This window comes from Austrofundulus limnaeus, unplaced genomic scaffold, assembly GCF_001266775.1.
Source record: "Austrofundulus limnaeus strain Quisiro unplaced genomic scaffold, Austrofundulus_limnaeus-1.0 Scaffold48, whole genome shotgun sequence".
Lineage (NCBI taxonomy): Eukaryota > Metazoa > Chordata > Actinopteri > Cyprinodontiformes > Rivulidae > Austrofundulus > Austrofundulus limnaeus.
Window position 1 is genome coordinate 2,030,549 of NW_013952450.1, and position 26,043 is coordinate 2,056,591.

The 26,043-nt window shown below is 40.5% G+C and overlaps 1 protein-coding gene across 2 annotated transcripts in view; it reads left to right on the forward strand.

Annotated features, from left to right (window-relative positions):
• Window positions 1-927: 927 nt before the first annotated feature.
• The window catches only part of capn15 (calpain 15), a 38,210-nt gene continuing 13,094 nt past the window's right edge, over window positions 928-26,043 (forward strand). The window contains exons 1-3 of one of the 2 annotated variants that reach the window (XM_014008236.1): window positions 928-1,219; window positions 18,053-19,703; window positions 25,462-25,670. In XM_014008236.1, coding sequence (XP_013863690.1) covers window positions 18,075-19,703; window positions 25,462-25,670 — 1,838 coding nt within the window. In that variant the 5' untranslated portion in view covers window positions 928-1,219; window positions 18,053-18,074. Of the gene's footprint in view, window positions 1,220-3,046; window positions 5,024-18,052; window positions 19,704-25,461; window positions 25,671-26,043 lie in introns of those variants that run through there. The other variant, XM_014008235.1, reaches the window with a different exon arrangement.

A 26,043-nucleotide genomic window follows, 5' to 3' on the forward strand; every position in this document is an offset into this window, starting at 1 on the left:
AATGGGGGAAAATATCCAAAGACAAATGCTATATTTTCTTGAATATAAGAATAATTGTTGATAAAATTACTCACTGTAGGAAACAAATATACTTCTTAGTATTCAACAATTCTATTTATACGATCTTTGCTAACATATTGATTTAAAAATATCCATGATGGATTGCTTTACCTGTTCACTATTACCACAGTTTCATCTGTAAACAATGTTTGAAAATAATCTCAAAGCACACACTGATATCAGCATGATGGCTGAATTTTCCTTTTAACAAGCAAAGGTCCTTAAAAAAACAAAATTATGGGAAGAAAGAACAGCAAAATTATGTGGAAAACTGGACCCATAGAAATGGAAGTGTTTTGACACAAAAATAAATGAAAGAATCATTTAAAGCACAATTAAAACTTTTTTGAATAAACTGCAAAATAATTATATGATTTTATCATATTTTGGCCCAAAAAGTAGATTAAATATATTGCACCACCGCTTTGAACTCTGAACATTTTCTTACATCCAGTCGCAAGTTTGACTTGTAACACAAGATGGCGCTACAAATCAATTATTTGCCATTAGCGCCTTCAGATCAATAACAGACCGTCTATGATTAAAACACAACCACAACAATTGTTCAAAGTATAATTTAGGAAACTTTCATAAAACACACAAAACACTAAATTTAACAAAAGTGTATTTCTCTCAGTTGCCAAAATATGTACATGTGTATTTGTCAACGGTGACGAAAGACATACCCGGATATCCTTGTTTGAAACACCCGCGTTGACACATGGGAAATGGAGTTTTCCATTTCGGTATTCTCCATTACGTTTTACGTCTGATAACGTGCCGTGGCACGCTCAAGTCTACGGTCTTCTGTGTCATGTAACCGCTAAGGTACGCATTTTACGTACGTTTTCTTTCTATTTGCTCGGTAGATATCCCCCTCTTCCTGCCTGGGCTGTTGGAGGTAAACCTTCGCGGTCGCGTCGGTATCTCTAATACCTGACGGAGTGGAAACAACCTGGACATTTTATGCGTGTGACACAAACGTAGGAAGTATGAGGCGGCAGCGTAGAGCGCTAAGCTAACGTCCGGAAAGCTAAAACGGGAGACTAAATTGCTCAACCCCGGGAGAAACTTAGCGTTTTTCATGCCATGGCTGTGGAAAGTTAACGCCGAGACGACCGAATAGCTGGAAATTTTCTTCACTCCCCCCGAGTTTAAGGTAAGAACAGCCGGTTCTTGAGAGGACTTCAGTTATCGGTCAAATGACTGAAAAAGAGTCTTTGTTTACGAGCTTCTCCCCGGCGTCCTCGTCTCAATGAGATTCTCCACACTTCTCATCCAGCTACAGTAAAGCTATTGTTTTAGTTCGTGGCGATTTGTTCAAACATTATGTGTAGATATGGTGTCCCTTTTATAGTTTTGCTCTTTACTTCCTCAAATTACCGCCGCTGGTTCTACAGTAGCTGACCCTGTTGCTGTTTGACTGTACAGGTTATCCAGACAATGTTTTGACTGGGTGACACCATGTTATTTCAAGACAGTAACCACTGGACTGTTTGCCTTTAATGTATGTCCACTGGTGGTGGGTGAGGTAAATAAAAATAGGGGGGGGGGGGGGGGGGGGAAGAAAGAAAAGACTTTGGCTCAGTCACGACATTTGGGACGGTGCAGAAATGACAACCGGTAAATGTGACATGAAATCAGCTCACATCCTCGCCTCACCTTCTTTCCTCGCGCTTTGTGTCCCAGGGGACTTAAAAAAAGAAACCCAATCTCTCTCTACCCCCCCCTCTGGCACCAGCTGTGTCAGCTGCCGCACGTCTGGGCCTCGCAGGGGGACAGGTGCTTCTTGGACAGGTGCACCCAGACAAAGGGTTACAGTCCTCTGACTCCTTTTTTCTCTCTTTCCCAGCCATTTTAAAGCAACACTGTGCAATCTGATTCTGCATTTATGCTGACTGTGCTTCAGCAAAAAAAAAAAACATGTTAAGCTGTTATTTTAAGTAGAAACACCTAAATGCTGTTGTAATCAAAAACTTAGCATTCACTGACAGAATCTTCATACCTAGAGTTTTAATTCAAGATGGCCATCACATTTATGAGCTGTGCTACACTCATGTATTGAGGATTACTCTCAGCTACTACCACGCCAAATTTAAGCGCGCTGTTTGTAAAATTTGACTGAGTTATAGCCATTTTTGCACTGACAAATGTTAAGTGGCTGTGGTTGATTTGTGGTGACTTCTGTAGCTGTTCGTCCACTGAATACTTTGAGAGTTTAATTCAAATCTGTCTAATGGTTCATGAGATATTTCGCTAACGTGACAGGCAAAAACAGTCTTTGCGCTTTGTGGTGGATGGTGAGATTCATGGTCATACATATACTGAACATCAGAAGCATTAATTGCACAACACCCAGTTTCTCTGGAACTGTAAGCGGAAGTGGTTTTCCAGGCAAACCAGTTTTAGGTTTTTCCTCTTTGTTTCATTGTAACAGCCTGGGTTTCTGGAGCGATCACACTATAGTGAAGCAGATGTCTTGAGAAATGAGTGAGCATGAGCTGCTAATGTTTAAGGGCTGACTCACAGCCTTCSTGCCTGTAAAACAAACGCACAGGAAAAATGGGATACGAGAGASCTCTTGTGATATGGATGTAAGGCAGGTTATGAGCTCGTTTTGCTGCAGCCTTCGTGCAAGAAGAAGAGACGAAGAACGAGGCCAAGTTATTTGAAGTGGAAGAGAGGAGAGGGGGAAACTTTGATGGCTTATCTGAGTAATGTGCAGTGACAGCTGAGCAATGATGTGTCTTCTAGGTTTAACCCTTCGCTCCCTTTTCTAAGCAGTAACCACTCTTTAGCTTCATTTAATTCAACCTGGACACGTGCAGGATTTGTTTTTCCTCTTGGTGAATAACCTAAAATCCATCACKGATTCATTACTTTATGATCCCATTCACTTTAATGAGTGAGACCTCCTCAGCTTGGCCTCGGTTCAGCTTTTTTCTTTTTTTTTATAATCTCTTGAACGCAGCCTCCCCTGCTTCTCTCGTCGAAGACCAGTGCGCATGCGCTCTGCTGACACTCCGGTAATCCGCTGGAGGAGATTGCATCCTCGTTCACTGCGCTCACAGGCTAGCAGTGAGGGAGAGGAGGCAAAAAAAAAAAGAAAAAAAAAAAAAAGAGATGAACTCGGGGACATGTTTAACAGAAGACCGGSTGGTTGAGGCTGTATAACGGGACCATAACGGACCGAGAAGTTCTGGCATATTATGGGATGGAGCSGTGTTAAAACTGTGAGGCGACAGAGCCAGCAGCCGGACCGGATCGAAGGATTTKATCCGGATGAAACGGACAACAGAGCGCTTTGAAATATGAGGATGAACGCAGAAAGAAACGGAGCCGGCGAATGAATTTGCGAATAAGTGTTTCTTGAACGGAACCTTTTTTTTTTTTTTTTAATCTCCGGATATCACCTCCTGAGCAACACACTCCCTGGCCTTTGGACCGCTGTGCGGACACGAGCGCACAGCACATTATTTAAACAAATACCGGTTGCACTGCTGCTAATAGGCTCAATTAAAATCAAAGCGCGAGCGTTATTTGGGATTATTTATCAAGCAACATTTTTCTAAGGTGGTAAACTGGCCCTGGAGAGGCTGATTTCATAATCACCCATTATCTAAACCAGATCAAAAACAATGTTTTACATCTTTCCTCGTTATTTTTTTTTTATGTTTTCCTAAACAAACTCCTGATGGAAATATATGCCTTGAAGTTTCTCCTCCCTGACAGTTTGGCTGCAGTGACACATGCCTCCCTCAGCTGCTCCGCCTGCAGAGACCTGTCATGACAGGCAGTCCGCATAAATCCAAGTTAATAAACTGGACTGGTGGGCTTTTGGCRGTGGGATCAGACAGAAATTAAGCTGTGGATCTCAGACAGCGAGGATCATCTCCCTGTTCTTGTTCTGGCAGAGCACAGCAGCATGACACACAGCAGTCCTGCTTGGAGGATTTTAGTCCTCCTCCCCTCCCAAAAAAAAAAGCAGAGTTTTAAACATCTTCATCTTGTTGAAGCTGTAAAGTAATTTATGTGCATACCCGAGTCTCTTTTTGTGTGTGTAGTTCTCTACACCAGAAATGATCTAATGTTAAGCAAGCCTCCACCTAATCAAACATGAAGTGTTTCCCTGTGGGGGAAATGCAGCTGAGGTGTTTTACTGTAAACCTCCACAGCTGTTAGTCAGACCGCATGTCTGAAAGAGGACACTTGRAGATTTGCATGCTTGTAGTTTTGCCAAAACCCCTCCCTTGAAACGCAATGCGTTGCATCTCTCCAGTGCCCGTGTTGTAAATAACTCTTAGTTGTGTGTGTGTTGTGTGTGTGGCAAGATCTGTATAAGTGTTAATTTAGCGTTCAGCATCCATTCAACAATGGATTGAAGGCATAAAGTTAGAACAGAAAACTGTGAACCCAAACTTCTGATCTTCTGAGCATGTGCAAAAAGAGAGAGACATGGGCCGATGTGAGGAAATACAAGTGGCTTTGCTGCCAAATGTTGCAAGCATAAAGTACAAGAAGAGAGAGAGCTACACAATTTTGCTTTAAAGGAATTACATTTGTACTCCTCTGAAACCAGCTGCTGCGTTAGGATCAGTGCTCTTTGCTCCAGCACTATGGGATACACATGTTTTTATCATCCCTGATCCCCCTGGAAATCTTTACTTTTTGTTCTCCGTCGCAACTCTGGATCCCTGGTCAGCTTTGTGTTGCAGGGATCCCAAATCCACTCCGTTCACGTCTCAGAGAGCGTACAGGGACTACTTTCTTGTCACGTGGCGATGGGGAGTTCAGCCTCGTCTCTCGCTGCCGAGACCGAGTCGGACCATGGCTTCGGCAGCACCCCCTACTCATCGTCGCCACCCACAGTGGGGTGGCTCAGAAACAGCCACAGCAGTCCGGTGTGGGGCACCACCTTCATCCCACGGCAGCAGCAGCACCCACTGCCTCATCGAGAGCGCAGGTAAGAGAGCAACCAGAGTGCACCGAGACCAGCTCTGGCCTTGTGGTTGTTCCACATACTGGACTGGAACATGTAAAACACACACCGCAGAATTTGTTCAAATTTTATGATTTTTGTTTTCGTTGCAAACTGATCCGTTGATCAGTTTGTTCCTTTTCATAAATCTTTAGATCTTTTTAGAGCAGCTTTCTGGCTGAGGGATTCAGTAACTTTCCTGCCACGGATCACGTCCACTGCTTCACCAGAGCTTATCTAATCAAAGCCTGCATTTTGATGTTTGGCCATGATGCACCCAAAATCTGTCTAAGCCGGATTTAAAAAGGAAAAAAAAAACTACAGATAAATAAATAAATAAAAAAACCCACCTTCTCCCAGCTCAGCTGTACAGTTTGAGTTGCAGTTTTAGCTCTGAGTGAATTGCTTGATTGAATCGACTAACATAACCTTTGTAAGCTAAAAACCAGAGGTAATCACTAAATTGATTTTTTTGTTTGTTTTTTAAGCTTGGTGACCTGTTTTGATCTTTTTTTTAGATGKTCAAAAATCTTGATTATAAGATGGATTAATCATTGTTCGCCACTGAAAGGCAAACGTGGATAATGTTTTTGTCTACCTGTGTGTCTAATATCTAAATAGCTCATGAGCTACTGGATAAGTTTTAGGCCATAACTTGGGATCACCTCTGTCTGTCTGTTAGCAAAATGTCTTGTCAAAATGTAGCCAGAAGGAATTTAGTGAAACTTTTAGAAAACAATTGGCAGGTTTTTAAATGCTACTGTGGTTAGAAGCTTTTTAGTGTTTTTATTGTTTAACTTTCTGAAAGTTGCTCCAAGAACGTACTCAGCAGTTCTGTGATTAATTTGTCTGAACAGATTATTTGGGGGAGATTCGTAGTATTCGTATTGACTGAGCTTCTGAGTCGGTCTGAAATATCACTGCCTTGTAAAATTGAGTGTGTCAACAAGAAATCTAATGCGGCAAGAATCTGTCATTCTGATTTAAAGTCAGCTGACTTGACTTTCCCTGTATGATCCTCTCAGCCACCCTCATAGAAACTTGTTTTGAAGCATTTCCTGCTTTTCCATTAATTTTTTTTTTCTTGTTCGTTTCCTGCGGGGTGGTTGTGTCTCTCAGAACGAGAACAGGCAGTTGATATCGACCGCCTGAAGTGTATTGAAGTTGTTGCTGAGTCACTCAGGGCATCATGGTCTGGTTGTTAGTTATTGATTTTCAGAGAGCCCGATCACATTTCCCCACAATGGATGTCATTATTTATTCAGCCTCGGTCTCCCATTGGGCTTTCATCTTTCTTGATTCCTGCCGACTTGCTGTCGTTGGCCTCCTTGCAGTTGCTCCTCATTTAATAGTTCAGGCTGTCATGGCTTTTGCTGCCCATTAAAGTATTTTTTTAGATATTGACAGGCTTTGTTTTATTTGGCTCAGTGTTTAAACAGCTCAGTTTGTAAATGAAACGTGTGTAACTCAAAGCATAATGCTCCATCACCAGACTCCTTCCTGAGTCATCTTGGCACATAAACACATTTATATACATTACACTCCATGGCTTTAAAGCACGGAGGGACATCCACTTGTTCATATGCATCAGATGTTTTTAGTAAGACGTTGTTGTTGCACTTGAATCATGTTTTCTCATCGTCCCCCACTCAGCCTTTTTCTTACATACACAGTAACATTCATGCACATATACACACACCGCTGTGTGAGGCTAACAACGTTAGGCAAGCTTTGCTGAGCTGTGACAGAGCATGAAATATGGAAACAACAGAACACTACGAGCCAAGCATATTTTCAGCTGTTCTCATCTAGTTTTTCGCTCTTATAAGGTGTCCCATAAAACGTTTTTCCTGTTGTCTTTGTTTATTTAACTTTGAGGACTGAATAGACCATCTTGGCTTCGAACCTTTTTTTGTTTTTGGACCCTGGAAGATATTTGAGCTGTGAAAGTTGACTCGTATCTAGGGATCTGATACTCAGTATCGGTATCGATGTCATTATGGCCATTTTTTGAAAATCGGGTAGAATCTGATTTAGTCATGGGATCGGGCCGATCCAGTTTTCGTGACAGTTTTCAGCATCATCATGCTTTACAACTGCCGTTAAGAAGTCAACCATGTCCACAGTGTGGGAACACCTTTCAATGGAAAACAATGATGCTGAAACTGCATCTTGCAAAATCTGCAAACTGGATGTTTCTCATGGTGGGAACAGCAGGGCTCGCTTTAATACTACCAATCTTGTCACTTGGAAAGAAATAAAGCTATCGGTATCAGAAAGACTAATCATTAAAAAAWTCTGATTGTATCGGGAGCGAAAAAATCTGGATCGAGACATTCCTACTCATAACTTCTTAGACACAGAACTGTTGTTGTGTGAGCTGCAGTGTGTCTTAGCTTTAGAGTTTTGATCTCAGCTCAGTTTTAATTAAAAGTACCACAGTGCAGTTCAACATGTTGTTGTAGTGAACAATGCTGCAGGGCTTCGTTTTATTTCAGCAACTTACTGCTTGTGTTTTTGAAGTGTTTTAGTGCCTTGGGGTTCTTGAGACCTTAGAGTCTGATTGTTACTTGTTCTCCAGAGCCAGTCCTTGTGTCTTTACTGTCCCAGCATGATGGATGGTGGCGTTTATCGCAGCTCCATTCCACTGGCTCGCCTTCCTTCTTAATTGGATTAAAAGGGTCCGCTTGGGCTCAACAAGCATGGCCACTGGCCGTGTTTATGTTTGAATTATTTCAACATGTCCTCCCTCGCAATTGCCTGTCTGATGAACACGGGGCCACGTCAGGACATCATAAATAGATTTGGCACACAGTCATTGTCTGACAGTGTGGCTTTCTTTGGAAAACGGAGCCTTTATGCAGCTAAAAAATAGCCTGTTGGCACCGCGACTGACATGATTCCAAATTTCCCCATTCTCGTTGCCATGGAAATCTGTAGCATATGCTCAGTAACCTAATTCTATCAGGCCCCAGATAAGACCACACAGGGTTACCTGGCCTTGGAAAGAAAATTGTGTACACAAGTGGCACCTCTGGAAAAAAAATCATTAAAAGATTCTAGGAAAGTTTGGATTTTGCAATTTTTTAGGRCAAATCTGCTTTGCAGGGTTAAATTAGTGTTGTAACAGGAAGTGAAACTTTCTTTGCTGCTGTTTGAGGCATCCTTCTGGCTGGTGGCAGTGCTGTGTCAGCAGTTCTCTTGCCCTCCAGCTTTGGGTACCTACTGGAACTTTAGATCATTACAGCAGAGGCAAAGCTGTGCCTGTGTTGTTTCTTCCCTTTCTTTGTCTCTGATTCGGGGACTTTTGCCGTGCTCTTTTGCTTTGCTTCTTACTATCAGTGTCAGCTGAAACTCAGTCAGATGGTTTCCTCCTTTTTAAAGATTCAAATGTCTGAAGCTGTCTCCCCTGCTGAGTGCTGACACATTCAGCTTTCTAAAAGGAGCACCGGTTGTGAAATATTCACAAAGGCCACAGCCAGAGGTCAAAAGCTGCTGTGTTTTTGCCTCATCTCCCCTTTGGGTTTTTTTTGTATCTCCTAAATGACTGAGAGTTATTGTTTTTGGATGTGAGACCTTGATTAAAAGATTCATGATCTATAAAGGCTTAAACACAAAACTCTAATAAACTCTAACTTTTTTTTGCAGTTACAAGTCAAAATGTTATAAAATATATTAATTTGTTTATTTTTTGTCAGCTTGTTTTTTTGCTAAAAAAATTGGAAATTTCTACAACATTACATCTTTTATACAGTAATTAATTAATGTATTAGAACAATATTTGCTCAGTTTTCTAAACTTGCCGTTATGTATAGCGTTGACCATGGCTATCATTTTAATGTCTTTCCCTCAAGGTCATTTTTCAAAAGCCCTCTTGTATGGTTGATATTTTTTTAATACAGTGAAAATCTTTCTTGTCATTTTATTAGCACTTCTCCAGTTATCTGTGGGCTGTCCCTTGTGGCTAAGGCATCACTGTCATCGATGCCTTGTATCACGTCACCCAGTTTCAGGGTGTCGGTGTAGAGACTATCTCTGCTTAAGTCTTTGCCTGAGACACTCCCCTCAGATAAGTAGCAGTTAGTGGTGCGGTTCCACTGCTTTCGTTCGAACAATTCTGGACCTGTCGGGGCTGATTAATGACTCATATCAGGCCACAAGTTTTTACCTGGAGGATGGAAAGAGGCTTTTAAAGTTCAAGCTCAATTCCCTGACCCCTAACTTAATGTCTCTTCCCAAAGAGAGGGAATAAATGTTTGGTGGRTGTAAATCATTAAATGAAAAGGTTGCCCTGATGAAGTGAAAAAAAGTTTTTGCCAGTAAGGTTTTTGCAGACTGTCTGCTTACGTTACGAAAGAACGTTTTGTTTTCTAAAGTGTGATTTAAGATATTGTGAAAGGGTTTATCTAACACCTGTCATGTTCAGATACAGCAACATTCATAAAGTAATATTAGGTATCTCTAGCTTCTTTTTTTAAATGACCTTTCAGCTGATAGTTACTTTTGGTCTGACGTTTGTATTTTCATGAAAGAAATGTAAAACAGAAAGCATATAACAAATTATTTTCTGACAAACATTGATTTAAAAGACTTGTCAGAACTCAGCCTCAAAATACTGTATATTAGACTGTGTATTGGCAAGAATTTGGTGATATACATATCGTGACATGGGTCTCGATACGATCTATTACGATATATTGTGAGACCGTAAGCAAGACAATATATTGCAATTTTTTTCTCTAAAAATTCTAATTTTAAAAACCTCAGTATGTATTTTTTATGTCTTATACTGTATTTTTTATTTCATCCACATTTTTTTGGTTAGGCCAAGTGTTCCATTAAAGTTTGATAACATATTTGTGGCAGCTTTAAGTGTTATTAATTTATTATAAAAATATGGTCATCCACCACACTAACAGTGGTCTGTATCTTGTTCTGAATTTCAGTAAATGGATGAAATGAGGCTGCTAAGTCTGTGTTACTGTCACAGAGCACTTTAAAGAGTTTAGTGCGAGTACACCAGTCATTTTAATGACCTCTATATTTCATATGGTCATTGCATTTGGTCACTTCAATACCGTCTCTCTGGGACCCCCTTCATCTCAGGGAGCTAGACAAATGCCTACCTGCCTTTCATAAATGTGACAGCTGACTGCAGTTGACAGAAAGTGTGTCCCAAATGGGACACTTCAATTTGGCTTAAAACAAGGGACATCCCGACTATACAGGACAGTTGGTAACCCCACCTCAACTTTGAAAGCAGTGGGTACCGGTCTAATCAGCTCACATTCAGCCATCAGGACTTCATGCTAACATTTACTCACAATGCTAACATCTCTATGTGGCTCTGGTTTGAGCTAGCATTATACTCTTAGGATCCTTAGGAATGGAGAAGCCAAAGCTGGATAACTGCTGCCACCTAGCTGCTGGAGGCTAAACTGCACCACAGAAATGAACCACTTTCATTGGCTGTGTCCAAAACGACAGGCCGGGTCCTCCGGAGGACCCAGACTCCCCGGTCTCGGCGGGCCGGGTCCTTGGTAGACTGGGAAGACCGGAAAAAAAGAGGCTGTGAATTTGGACGGTCTAGCCTCCCCTCCTTACCCCGGCGTACGTCTTGTCACCTAGCAACTGTGACAATGATAAATAAGCAAACTTAAATCAAAACTAGAAAAATATCAATACATTAGCATTATTAAAATCATAAAACTATAAAATTAACTTAAAAGTATCATTTGAAGAACTAATTGACCCGCTGTAGGTTCATGTTTATTTCGCGTTTTTTATAACGAAAAAATAATATTTAAAAACATGTCCATACAAATGATAAAAGTATTAGAATTACAACCGCTAATTTTTAAAAATTTTTATATCACCATATTTTTATTTAAAATGTATTCTTTTCTCTCGCTTCGTCCACCATTACTAGCATAAAAAAATCTCCGGTCGGGCTGCAATGCATTCTGGGATATGCTGGGCCAGGAAGGATCCATCGGACCTGTCCTTCAATTCGGGCCAAAGGAAGGACGTATTTGTCGGCCGCATCGGAGGAGTCTTCGGTTTTGGACGTCCTTCGTCGCGGCGCTGTGACGTATGCGGCCGACAAATTCGACCTGCGGAGGACCCGTCCTGCCGTTTTGGACACAGCCATAGAAGTTTACTTTTTAAACCTTCATTAAAAATCAATAAAGTGCTTTAAAGAACTGATACATTGTCAGAAAATGAAGTACCATGATATTTCAGTGTATCAATATTTTCTTACACCCCTATGTGTCTGTGTTTTGAACAATTTGTTTATAGGGCAAATTTGGAGGTTTGCTTGATAAATGAGTTCACACAGCTAGGATTTATGTCTGGATTTATTCAATCTGAACCTCATACATGATGCTTAGTATGCACAGTTACAGTCCAAATTCTACTTCCACACATTATGGAAATAAGTTGTTTTAAACTGTTTTATTTTGTGGAGAGAATAATTTTTGTTGATAAAATAATTATTCTAGCACCAAAGTTTTACATTTGTGTAGTTTCTGAAATCATCACAGGTTCAAATGTTCAGATGAACATGCTAGGTGTTAGGTTCAGATAAAACAAAATCTGATATTTAGTTTATTGTTTACAGTGACTTTTGGCTGAATATTGATTTCACAACTTGTCTCAGATCAGAGCTCCTGCAAATTTCTTGTTGTACTGTTTGTCAGTTTTCTGACTGAACCACAAATACAAACACTTTTTCTAATGGCACATAAAGGCTACTTGCTGTACACAATCAATAAATTAAGATAGTTTGAAATATTCAGCTGTAAAGTATTTGTATAATTTTGTGCATAGTTCTGAGATAGTAATTTAGGTCTGTCTTTAGAAAAAAATCCTAATTTAATGAAAGCTTTCATTTTTTTCTTTCATTAAATATGTATGTTGTTTTGAAGAACTGTGCAAAGAGATTACTGAAAGTCCAATGTTACCTAGAGATTTATGTCCAAATGCAAATGTTAGCTTGTGACTGAATGTACAAACATTCATCTACTAAAACACCAAGAAGTGTTGGAACATATTTAAAGGATATTTGTAAAACAGGCTAACTGACCCTTCAATCTCAGCATCGTTAAAACTCATAGGCACCCCATAAAATCCTAAAATATTACATTGCAAATTATACATATTTTGATGGATGATGAGTTTTTGATGAGTTTGGTAGAACAAACTAATGAACAGTTTAAAATATTTTAATAATTTCCGTATGTGGGGTTTTAGCCCTTTAGGCTTCTATTTTGTGTTTTTATTAATTTATTTGTTTGTTTGTTTTGCTGCTTGGCCGTAACATTATGACCAGTAACAAATAAATCACAAACACTGATTACATTGTCTGAGTACCACTGCTGCTGAAAAACCTTTTGTAATGATCATCAATTCCTGATCACAAACCAGAGGAATGAGATGGACTGGTCTGATAATTCCCATTTTCTTGTCACCATGTCAGTTTTGTGATATTTATTTGGGGGAAAACAACTAGAAGTGGCTAGTGGTGGTATTGCATTATTCTGGAATGTTTTACTTTATCTTGAACAATCTTATGCTAATCATAGACACCCTCACAAAAACTGTATTTTCTGATTAAAGTCGACTTCTTCGACAGGTTACTGCTGCCTGCCACAATGCAAGAATAGTTTCAGAAATGTTCAAGTAACGCAACAATTTTCAGGTGTTGACTTGTCCTCCAAATTTTCCAGTGCTCACTGAGTCTTTGTGGGATTTGCTTGAGTTATGATCCAAAGAGGCCCCACCTTACAACGTAGACTTCTTAAAGGAACCAAAAAGATATTTGTTAATAAAAACAAACTACACCGCCGTCTTAAAGGATCCTCTATTAACTGCCTTGTGTCAGATACCACAGCAGACCATCAGAGGTCCATTTGAGTCTGTTCCTGAACAGGTCTGAGGTATTTTACCCCCAGAAGATAAACCTACTTAAAATGATAGTTTGTAATGTTTTTAACTACAGTATTATTTTTAAAACAAAAGTTATAAGTCTGCTTATACCTTTTTTCTTTTGTGGTTTAGCTTGTTTGTAATTTCTCATGCTATGCTATGTGTTGCTCTTATGAGCAAATGTTCCAAGTATTATCTGTACAAAGACCAAGTCACAGTTGGTGTCTGTTATTTGCCAAGTTTTTTTTTTCCATACCAAAGAGCTGACTCAGTGTTGTGCTTTCTCCAAAAGCTAGCATCTGTGTGCTCTTATTAAGAAATTCAAATGAATTTGATTTGTTTTCAGCTTGTAGTCTAATAGGTCATGAACAGCAGTCAAAGGATTATGGCTTTTTTATGTTTATTGTTTTCTGTGTTTGTTATAAAGAATTTGTTTTTGACAAATGGTTATTGCACAACTAACAAAAACTGTATTCTTTAAAGTCAGGATTCATTTTATATCAGTAAAATCTTTGAATTATGAAAAATTGTCTGACAGTTTTTATTTTTAGTTTATGTCTGTACTGTACATACCATCCAATGAGCTACCATTTGACTATAAGATTACAAATAGCCAGAGTTGTGAGAATCCCCCTTCACCAAAAAAGGTAAGGCACTGTTTTTCTCAAGCACTGGGCTCAGAGCCAATGTTGGAAAGGCTGTGCTAATGACTGTCACACAAAGGCCAAATGTCTCACTGTGAAGCATAAACAAACTGGCTMCATTCAGCTCACTTGATCTTCTGACCGACTTTGATATGTGGATTAAATCCAACCATATGTGACTAATATCAGTTTTTGTAGCCTTTCTTCAAGTTTTTCTAACACATTCAGGCTTGTGTTCACTTTGTGTTCTTTTCATTAGTGTCATTTTCTCATATATATTTTACTCAAGCCTGTCAAAAAATGTTGTAAGGTGTTTTAAGTTTGCTCTCATTAATGAGTGTTTAACATTTTTGGAAAAAGCTGCTGAAACTCAGGTTGTCTCACACTCTGACGTTTTTGAGGGATTTGCCAGGCGTCAGTGATGCTCCTGATTGAATTTGGACTAGGAGCAGAAACTGAATGGGCAGCTTGCATTGAGGACTTAAGTGAAAGAAGATTGGGTTTCTAGAGGTGAGCTTTGCCTTTACTGTCTCCCTCTTCATTAAGCCACTGGCTACWTGCCCGGCCCAGCAACACTCTGGAACTGATGAGCTGAAGTGAGCACTTTTCGAGCATCTCCACTTTGCACAAAGCCAAGGACAAAAGGCGTGTGTATGCTTGTGTCTATGTAGATGTATGTGTTTTTACAGGCTCCTGTGAGCGAGGGGAGCGTGAACATGGAAAACGTCCTTTTAAGTGGGGTCAGGGATCTCAGGTTGTAATGGTTTATCTTCTGCTTCCGGCATGTACAGCACTTTACATACAGAAGTGTGTGTGTGTGCGCCCTCATTATAGTTTCAGAATTCATCCTTGTGCTAAATGTGTTACTTCTTCTCAAGGTGCTCATGTGATTAAATGCTAATGTTTAATCTCTGTATTCAAACTAATTTAGGTCTGGTTACTGTAATTAAAAGCTCTGACATCTGCATACAACCGGATCGTTTGCCTGCRTGTGGATGCATGACACTGTGACTTTGCTCCCTTGCCGGAGATGAAAGAGGACTGACAGTTCTGAAAATGGCCACAGGGCAGAACCTGTCATCAAACATGAGGTGGTGACACTTGCTATTGTTGGTGGTGGTGTCGGAGCTGTTTGTGAACCTCAGATAGGTAGGCCTTTAGAGAGCCAAAACAGTGTGAACATTTGCCATCAAAGTCAGCATGATGCTGGCACTTCATTCAACCTAAGGCTGCACAAAATGTGTTGTAAATTCGTGTTCAGTTGATTGTAAAACAGTCTTAGACAATTTAACAGATGAAGAGAAAGTTTTATTGGCATTAGCACTGTGATATGAAGACAATACAATAATTAATTTTCTTCAGCAAAAACAATATTTTCTTGTTTTACTGGCTGTCATTGGCAAGTTTTTCTTTTTCTCATTATGACAGAGCCCAGCTTTGTGTTAGACTTTAGCTGAGGACTGAATGCAGAGCTAATGAATTCTGACATAAAGCAATGGAAAATCTACTCTGGTATTTCTTCTATGCTGCATCTGTTGAGGTAAAAAAAAAAAAAGAGGAAGCTGCATACCTTCATTCACAAGCCCTTGAGCCACCACAGCGACACATTTGCATCTCTCCCTGCTGTCATTTTCCTTCTTTACTTTAGGGAGGAGAGTTGATGAGAGAAAAGCTACAGTGCGCTGGCAGCAAAATGTTATCTGTAAGGGGTTCCCCTGAGTTCTGAAGATTTGCCTGATCTGAAAGAGTTTAATGGAGTTGAACTAAGGGCAGTATCTGGTCAACACACAGCAGTGCATTATTGACAAGGATTTATCCAGTCCATGCAAAAAATTAAGGCTTTTCTTCAGTGGTAATTAAATCTTGTATTGAATGGTGAGAGTGTAGTTTTATTTTCTACTCTAATAAGAAAACAGTTCACAGCTGAAGGGGTGCCAGGTGGGGTTTACCATACTGCCTGGCRGTAGCAAACACAAATCATACAATTATAGTTTTGTTGTTGTTGTGGAAAGAAACCCAGCGTGCCTGCTTAAACAGTATGTAGGCACAAGAAGAACATGCAAACTGCACGTATCCTGCACAGAGATTTGAACTGAAGACCTCCCTGCTGTGAGTTGACAGTTCTAGGACACGTGTGACTGTTGGCCTAAAATAAGACACTTTTCTCAATATATTTAAAATAAAGCAACGTTGTTTTTACAACCCCAATTCTGAAAAAGTTGGGCTGTTGGCAGGATGTAAATAAAAACAGGTTGCAATGATTTGCAAATTTCATAAACCCATTAAATCCATACTGTGATGTCTATAACAGATTCAGACCCGCTTTCAATGCAGGGCTGTGAGAGGGCCCAGTATTACTTATTTTGAACTTATTTCACAACATTTGGATACATGTTTTTGCCCATGACTTTTGCCCATTTTTATTTCTGAAAGATTCAGCTTCTCTTGATGCCTTTTCTTTGTTTGTATCCTTTTGACTGACCAGATGTCAACATAATTCATTGAAAGATGCTCTTCCATTTGTTGTTTTTTTATTTTAAGCACTTTTTTGCAGCTTTTTGTTACCCCTGTCCCATTTTTTGTCAATATGTTTTGTTTTCCAATACTAAGGTACAATTTCTTTGCTTCAACATTTAATATTTGCTATGTTCCACTGTGAATAAACCATGGGTTGCTGAGATGTACAAATCTTTGCATTGTTTTTATTTACATAATCTCATAACTTCTTCAGTTGGGGGTTGAACATAGAGTACACATATTACAAAACTAGTGCTTCCTTATGATGGTATTTCCCAAAGTAGCCTTCAGTCTTGTTATAGTTATCTGACCAAAATCTCGCAAAACATAAATAAACTTGAGCAGAACCCCAAGCTCTTGTCAGTTTTTGGGCTGCATCTTTCCCTCTGGGGTGGATGTGAGAAGCACTGCAGTATCCTAGCTCTTAGCACCTCACGCTCCACTTTTACTAAATTCCCACATTACCGTTGTGTCGTTGTTCACACATGAACAGCCTGAGTGACAGTGACATTTATTGACTTTTTTTGGATGGTAACCCTGTTTGCCCCCTTGGAGCTGGAAGTATCCAGCTGTGCAGCTCTCTTTCTAAAGGCCCTAATATACCCATCGTCAATAAAGTCAGATTGACTGAACTGCAGGCCCACAGAATAAATTGCAAAAACAAGTCTCTTCCACAGTGAGCGACTGCTTTAGGTTTGCATTTATAGGAAGAAGAAATCAACTGAGCAGCCTGACTAGGAAGATGTGTTTGTCCCCGTGTTGTTTACAGCAGTTGTCTATTGTTGAATATGTTTATGATATCCGGCTTTTAATAGCTTTTCTGCTGGATGCATGAATGATTTCTCTTAAAAATATACCAGTCATAAGTGCTGCCGGCTTTAATGCACTCATCTATTTGAAATCCATTTGAGCACTGGATTGACACGGCCCTAAGCTGATCCCATCTACACTGCATTAACATTCACTGAGCAGGAAGAGAGGTGCTAATATTAAGTGGAAGAGATCTTGTGTGTTTCTCCCATTCTAATAAGTGTCAGTCAGGGTGACTCAGGCATTGCTGGTCTAATACTCTGAGGCAAGCCTTCCACCTCTCTGGCTCCTCCTCTCTGTGTGCTGTCTTCTTGGCTTTAATCAGGTGGACATTGTGTATGGATTAGGGTTGGGCAATATTGGCAAAAAAATTAATCACGATTAATTGTGGTACTTAGCCGATAACGATTAATATGACAATTAATCCCCTGGAGACCCTGGACACCCTTATGTCCYAGTCACATGACCAATTTAGTGGGAAAGATTTGCTCTTCGGAAAAATCAGTTCCAAATTGTGTCAAAATTACAGACTTCAGGCTGTACATCAAATTTTAAATTGTGTTGACAGATAAATAAATTACAGAACTTTTGTTTAAATGTTCGTCATATTTGAAGCGGAGAGGAGCACCAAGCGGACTCTGCCTGGTGGCATTAATTGTATTAATTGTCAAGAGCCAAAAAGTAATCGATTAATGTTTTTCTGACGATTAATTGCACACGATACGATTATGCCCAACCTTATTATGTATTTACTGCCCTCAGTGCCCCTGGGAGGGAAATATGATTTTTGTTCCCCCTGCGTCTTTTTGTCTCATCTCTTTATGCAATTTTAAAGATAATTTTGCCAACTTCTGTTCTTGAAAATGATCACCCTTAGTTTCTTGAAGCTTGTTTTTACTCTCTGACCTTCTGACATTCCTCTTTTCCTCTCATTTGACCCTTTGTTAAAACTATGCTCTTAATATAACCAAAATATCTTAAGAGACAGTACAGTTGGGCATTCAAAATGTATTTATTTTTGCCGAGCCTCTCCAGCTATGCAGCAAAAAATAAACCTTTTACTGATGGATTTATTCATCGAACTTGTCCTGACTTGTTGCTTTTTGTTTCCCAGCCACTCTCACTCCCCTGGGTCCATGGCAGCGGCAGTGCGAAGCAGCGAGTGGTCATGTGGACGCTGTACCTTCTTAAACACAGGCGCAGCACCTCGCTGCTCCATCTGCGAGGCCCCGCGACAGAAACCAGATCTTAACCAGATCCTGCGGCTGAGCAGCACCGAGGAACACCGCTGGGCTTGTCCACGCTGTACGCTCAACAATCCACAGGGATCCGGGGCCTGCTCTATCTGTGGTTTTGGTCCATCCTCTGCCACCCACACATCCCCTACCAATACCATAGCTGTCACTGTCAATGGCCTCCCACCTGCTGCGAATGAACCCCTAACACCTACTGCCCCCCCTGCTGTTGTGCTTGAGCCCAACGGACAGATTCCAGGTAAAGAGGAAGCGTTACGACGGTCTGAGAGCAATGGAGAGGTTGCTGGACTAGAGGGGCAGAGCTCGGGCTGGGCTTGTTCCCGGTGCACACTCCACAACACCCCGGTGGCAATGTCGTGCTCAGCTTGTGGTGGACCCAGAAAACTTTCTTTACCCAAAATCCCCCCAGAGGCACTTGTCGTGCCTGAGGTGCGTACACCTGTCGTAGGGTTTCCTGTTCCCACAGCTGGACCAGCACCGCTACTCATCGATCTAACAGATGACTCGAACACCACCCCTCCGTGTGATCCTCAAGAATCTCCCAATGTGTCTTCACAGGCCGTCTCAACACTTTTTGCTTCTTTCCCCTCCCTCCAGAATAACCCCGTGCCCCGCAGTAGACGAGAGGTACCCCCTCCCGGGCGCCCTCAAAACCCTGGAACCAACACTCCCAGCCCCACCTCCCCTTCCACAGCCATTGTACCACCACAGCCAGGCACACAGCGACCACCCAAGCCCAAGCACGCACAACCCCAGGAACCCTCGTACCCCAGCAAGCGCCTCAGCATATTGGAAGAAGAAGACACACCGCACCATCCAGTGAGTCCACACRTTGCTTCTTCCTCTGCCCCCACCTGGAAGTGCCCAAGTTGCTCCTTGCCCAACCCTAATGGCTCATCAAAGTGTGAGGCCTGTAGATCATCACGAGTTGGTGCAGACCTCATTGACCTGGTAGGCAGCGAAACGGTACGATTTACTCCAGCAAGCCCTTCTAGTCCAGACTTTAGCACCTGGGCCTGCTCTAAGTGTACCTTGCGCAACCCTACAGGTGCACAAAAGTGCTCAGCTTGTGGTTCTTCCAAACTGCATGGCTTCCAGGAGCAGCAGCCCTCATTGCCCCGCTGCTGTACACACTGTGGCCTCACAACAGGGTCTAGCACCACACCGTGCTCTTGCGCACCTTCCTCCTCAGGTCATAAAACACGAAAACAGGCCAGAGGCTTTCCTCCCTCCTCATCTGCTGTTGCTTCCTCGGTTTCCTCTTCCTCCTCCACCTCGTCTAACTTTCAGGAGAAGGTGGGACAGTGGAGCTGCCCGGCATGCACACTTCTCAACGACATCAAGGCCAAGAACTGTGCAGCATGCCACACACCCCAGCAGTACCTCACCCTTCGCAAGGTGGTTAAGCCCCTAAAAAGGAGGGAGAGCATGCACGTGGAGGCCAGGCGACGAAACGATGAGGGTGAAGCTAAGGAGCTCTGGGAGAACATTGTTAGCTTCTGCAGAGAGGTAAGAAAAACTGAACTTTTRGCATACAACTTCTACAGTTTCTTGGTCACTGGGTGTTTTGGGTGACTTTTTAAAGGCTTCAGGTGTTCTTCGGTGAAATCCTGCAGCACACCAAACTTGGCCTGGGGCTTTTTCAAGTAGCCGCAGGCCATGGGTCTGTTGCATTTCCACTGAGGTCTAAGGTATATTCTAGACTCAACAAATGAAGTCTGTGAATTTATGTCACTCCTCCTTGACACTGCTGGAGTGTTTCAGCTGCTGTGCTGGGTCAAACATCAGCTTRAGAGCTATAAAACCAGAAAGTGCACTTCATCTGCATTAACTGAAAATCTGTTAATGTTATACATTTCAACAGGAACTTGAATGTTTTCATCAGTGCCTTGGAACGTAACTGCTCAACAACCGTAAAATAATCAAAGACGAATGCGTTATTGGTCTAATTATGCTGCTTTCTCCCCATCATCTGAAAGCTGCATGGATGACTGAGTTGAAATGTTGTGCTTACAACAACAATTATTTCTTTGGGACAACTTTTAATTAATAAAATTTATTAGCTGTAGCTGAAATGAAAAGTGAGATGTTTGAGATAGAATAATGGAAATAAAACCCCAGGAATACTTCACCAATTAGAAATGTTTTGCAACAATGTTCTTGGGAAAGCTTTCTTAGAGTAAATTACATGTAAATTCATGCATAAATATATAACACATCTAAAGACGCATGCAAAACATACTGAGATGATATAATTGTCACATGGGCCTTCTGAGCACAATTTTTTTAAGTTCTGCCTTTTTGTGGCTTTTTGTTCCCATTCCTACAGTTTTCTTTTTATTTCAGAGAAATATTAGTAGGTTTTATTACCTCTGTTTGCACTTCCTTCATTAGTCTTTTTTAAACTGCTAACAAGTGAAATTTAAGTTAACTGCACACTTATCCCTGAGAGTCTAATTTTTACATTCAGAGGCTCTTGCAGTCCAAATGAAATTGCTTCTAATATTTTCAAAATATTGTTTTTTTTTTTTAGGATTATGACTCATTTTATGATCCCTTTGATTCTTGTTACGGTACACAGTAGGCCTGCTGTTCAGAGATAAAAGCTTTTGTATTTGAATGTAATTTCCCTTTAAAGGGAACTTTATTCATTTAACCAAAAGCTCATGTCATTTTTGTTTACACCCTGAAATAAAAAAGCTTAATAAGATGTATACATGTCAAAAGATTAATCTTATTTTTTTCCTATAAGGGGAAAATACTAGTTTATTTGAATTTGTTGTCAATAAATGAATGGCTTTTTTCTACATCTGATTGTAATGATCAAAGATCAAACCTGCTTTGAAGTCTTTTTTATTTTTTTAGTTTGTGGCATCTTATTGGTGTGATTCAGCATCACAGCTGTTCAGAAACACAGAGGTGTCCTCCCTAGCAACTATAGTTAAGATGTGACAGCCTTTATGTTGCGTCTTTGTATCAAACTGCTTCAAGCTTAAGTCGTCTCTGTTGAGCTGAACCTTTGATAAGCCTTTATTACGTTGTCATGGATATGTACTCTGAACTGTCAGTAGGCTTCATTTTCAACCCGTTTGTTAAGACTGCTTTACACTGAGACTAATACAACAAATCTGACTCAACCTGCAGAGTGTGGAACAGTCATGTAGCAGCCCCGAWATTTGCTGAATTTATTTGAGTGTCTGAGCGTGTGCCCCGTTTTTAATACACCGGCATTGCACCAATCATCTCGTGTTTACAATAGCGTGAAGTGAGCTTTAGAATGCATTATTAATGCCTTCTTTGAAAGTCACGGGGCACATTTCTGCGAGTGTGGGAGGGAAGTCGACTCAGAAGGGAGGAAGGATATCTGAGATCCCTCATTCCCACTCTTACCCTTCTCGTCCTAATTTAAGATTATTAAAATTACACTTTTTCTCTCTTTTTTTTTCCTTTTTTCTCCCATCTCTGCGTGGCTCTGCTCCTCAGCGCTACTGTCTTTTTCGTCTGCTTCCATCACATCTGTCTCTGAATACTCTTCTAATCTTTCTCCTCCTTTCTGCTAATGCTTTTAAATATACCATCCCCTTGCCACCCTCAACCCCTCTTGTACCCTCTCCATACAACTGCGCTCAATTCTCCAGTATGTGTCTTCGCTTGCTGTGAATGCATAAAGGTGAACACAGGGCAAGAGTATTTTTAGCAGCAGAGCAAAGCAGAAGAGGAGAGGAAGTGATCTGCTCCCCCCTGAARTGGATTTAATCATTACCAGCATCAATTGGTGTGTCTATGTTTTAGGAATCAACCCAATAAAGGGGAGGTAAATTGGTAAAGAAAGAGGTGTTGGTTTCTTTAAACCCTCTGTGTGACGGGACTAACACCAGACAAGCACCACAGCATCAGTGGAGAAAATTTAATACAGATAAAAGCTTTTGTTTGACCCTGTTTTCTTTGTTTACAAGACGTGGGGCGGCCCAACACTGTATACAGCAGTTGTCAGACTGGATGATTGTCTTTTTTGACTTATTGGATTAAGCAGATGGCAGTGTTGTTCTGAAATCCAAGTATCGGCTCATGTAGTGGTTTGCAGTAAAGACCTGCAGTAGAGCTGGAGTTATGTTGTGAGGAATAATCTCCTTTCACCCGAGTGCCATTTGTCTCTCTTGGTTTTCAGTTTTCTTGAGTGTTGCTTTTTATTTTCGATTGGAAGGTGCGTGCTCAATCCTAGAGTGCCTAAAAGCAAGTAAACAYGACTAACAGCGATGAGCTTCATGTGCAAACTGTAAAACTGCACTCTTTATATGTTTTTACTGAGAGGGAAATTGTCATTTGTTCCTTGAGTTTTTTCACACTTTGTTTCTTTGGTTTGAGATTTTGATTTACATTTTGGATTGGAAGCTCTGATTGCCTGCAGCGGCAGCTTTTCCACTGGCTGTGACGGTTCTGTGCATGCCAAGCTGTGCTTGAATGGTTTTGTTTAGTGCGTTTCCATGAAATCCAGTGCTGTAGTTCCCTGTTGCCACATTTTAAGAGATCAGTAGCAAGTAGCTATCCTGCTGCAAGTTCACCAACCTTATAAAACAAAAACTTGTCTAGTAGCCAGCTCTGTGTAGTCTGGGAGATGAAAAGGAAGCAGCAGGTTCTCCTAACTCAGCAATGAATTGGCTGATTGCAGTCATGAATTTACATTCTGGCTTGTACCCAAGGTTTGAATTAGAGACAACATGACTGGGTTTACCCACTGAGGACGGCCAATTCATGCTGATACAACTCAGATCATCACATCTTCCTATTAACAGGGAAAGATAAAGTTTTATGAAATTATATGAGGTAAAACCTTTTTTCCCTCCATATACTTAGCATGTTTTGTTTTTCATTCTTGTCTTCTCCTAATAATAATTTATGTTTTCATTTAATTTTAATATTTGTATTTGCTCTCCGCTTCTATGAGAAATCTGCATCTGCAAAATCGAAGTCTGCGCAGGATTTTCCTCAAAATCCAGTGGGCTCTGGGTTCTGTGAGCCATATGGAGACAGGATGGTTTGGGCGGAAAGGAAGCATTGAAGTGATTCTGTCAGGGAGCTGATGCTGCATCGAAGCTGCAGAATGGGATTGTGGGGGAGGGTTACCAATCAATTCGCTTTACTCTGAGCCACCAGTCGTGCCTTGCAACACAACTGGCCAAGCTCTCTCCCTACACTGTATATAGGAAATATAATCTGGCTCCTTGTGTCTCCCAGGTCTGCCCATGAGCGTTTCAGATGGACAGATAGTGTTTCGGGTTGGATGTCTCTATATGTTAATGCATCTATAGTTTAGCTGCTTTGCACAGACAGTTTTCTGTCTGTTTCAGAACATAATTACATTTGGTCTCCTTTGGTGTTCATGTAGGACRCCACACTAATGGAATATGATTCCCCCTCCACATCAGTAGAGTAGTAAAGATCTTATGGCATGTTAGTTCTGTGGAAAGATTATAAACAAATATCATCTTTAATAAAAGGGAATTTTAATTTTGCYCAAACTGATGATCTAAATGGGCTTGAACAATTCCAAGCTTAAAATCTTTGCGGCAGTTCATGAGAATGTTGTTTTATGAACATTTACACGGCCGTCAACTTCACATTACGCTGACATTCAATTGAAATTGAAGTTCTTTGATTTGGTTGATTATAATATTCTACTGGTTATGTATAAGCCTCACAAAAACACATTACCTTTCAACATCCAAGTAAATTTGGCTAAGAGAAAGAGTTATAACCTTAAAGGGACAGAGATATTTGTAAAACCCAAATTCAGAAGTAGTTTGAAGGAATGATGTACTTTAATTCAAGGAATAAAACTATGGAATAACTTGGGGAGTGATGTAATAACTGCAGGATCATTGTGTACATTTAAGAAAATTATAAAAGTTGAATTGCTAAAGAAATACGAAACAGTATAATGTGTATCTATATAGATTGTTGTTCTAGAGGGATTAGATGTTCTAGTCTTTTGTTTTGCTAATAACAGATTTGTTTTTGCTTTTTGTTATATGAAATTATTCTTGAGACAAAAGGGGCAAATATTATAAGATTGTTTGCCTCTCTCTGCTGCCTTTCATTTCATTTTATTTGTGATTTTGATATATATATTTTTTCTCTCATTTTTCTTTTTATATTTTTCTTTTTATTGTGTATTGTATATAAACTTATTTGTTTTGTTTTAATGAAGTTAATAAAATGAATAAATTGAATTGAATTGAACTGAGTTGAATTGAAAAATTCCAGTAGAATTTTTATGATATTCATGCTGGAAAAAGGAATGCTACATCTATGCTGGTATCTTCAACAGGATGTCCATGTTTTAGTGTAGCTCCAAACGACACAATATAAGGTAGCATCTCTCTAGGCCGAGTCTGTTGTATTAATTGAGGACTCAAAATTACAAGAAAATAGGCAAGAGTTTTGTTGCAGTCTCACTGAGTTCTCAGTGTTTTCGATCAGAGTTTGAAACTAAAAGTCCATTTCTGAGTTCAGCATGGGATGAAATAACAAAATAACGGMTTGGAGTACAGTTTTCTAAGCCACTATTTTGTTATTTCATCCCATGCTGCAAACGTTTTGATACATTGTAGACCCTTCTTTGCAAACGTTCATCTAAGAGCTGCCAGTTGTTGCAGCACAGATCCTACATTTTGACTGTCGTTAGATAAGCAGCAGTGTTTCTCCTTCAGATGAAAAAGTACCACAACTTTCACACTGCGCAGCTCTTGTGAACATGTTAACTTTCAACGCAGAGGGTGACACTTATTGTAGTTGTAAGCCCCCCATTAACAGCTCAGGCACTGCACACAATGTATTTCAGTTATGCCTTTACATGAAGAACATTAAATAATAGTTGATTTACGTTTATGTCTGCACCAGCATGGATCAAAAATTGATGTTTCTCACTCTACCCTTACTATCAACAGCARCAAACATAATTGTTTATAACCTTTTCATGGAACTCAGCTTCAAAWTATCTAAATTATTGCTTTTATAACATTATTAATGCCTCATGTGGTTGATTGTAAAGGCTTTTAATTAAACCATTTAACCTAGAAACAATAAAATAAATGCAGCTTAGTTTAAAACTTCTTTTTCAGGCTCTTTAGTGGCTGTTCGCAGCACTTTTACTCCAGTCCAAATTTAACTTGTGAGGCTTCAGAGTTTCAGAATAGAACCAAACAGGTTTGTTGTGTCTCACTGTTCCTCTCTAACCTCAGCTGTCCCTGTCTCACCCCTTGTTTAGAACTCTGTGAACTTTGTGGATGACAGTTTCCCCCCAGGACCTCATTCCGTGGGCTTCCCCGAGGGGGACAGCGTCCAGCAGCGAATCAAAAAGTGGCTGCGCCCCCACGAGATCAACTGCAGCAACTTCAAAGATCGAGGTGTCAAATGGTCCGTCTTCCGCACGCCGAGACCCTCCGACATCCTCCAAGGACTCCTTGGAAACTGCTGGTGAGCTGTTGGAACAAAACACACAGCATTCATAATTATTTTCTTTGAACAGGTCAGAAATAAACCACCAACAGCAAAGCATCCCTAAAGTAAAAAAAAAGAATGTTTTATCTTTGTCCAAGGTTGGAGGAATAAAAAAAGAGATAACATGTAACACCTTTCACCCCATGGGTTTTGACTGTCTGCTTAAAGTGACTGTTGTTCACTGAAATTACAGAGATGAGGACAGTGGCAAAAGGTCAGTGAAATGATATGTGAGAGGAATAAAATCACAAAACTGAACAATTGGGACAGTGGGGGGAGTGTGTGTGTGTGTGTGTGTGTGTGTGTGTGTGTGTGTGTGTGTGTGTGTGTGTGTGTGTGTGTGTGTGTG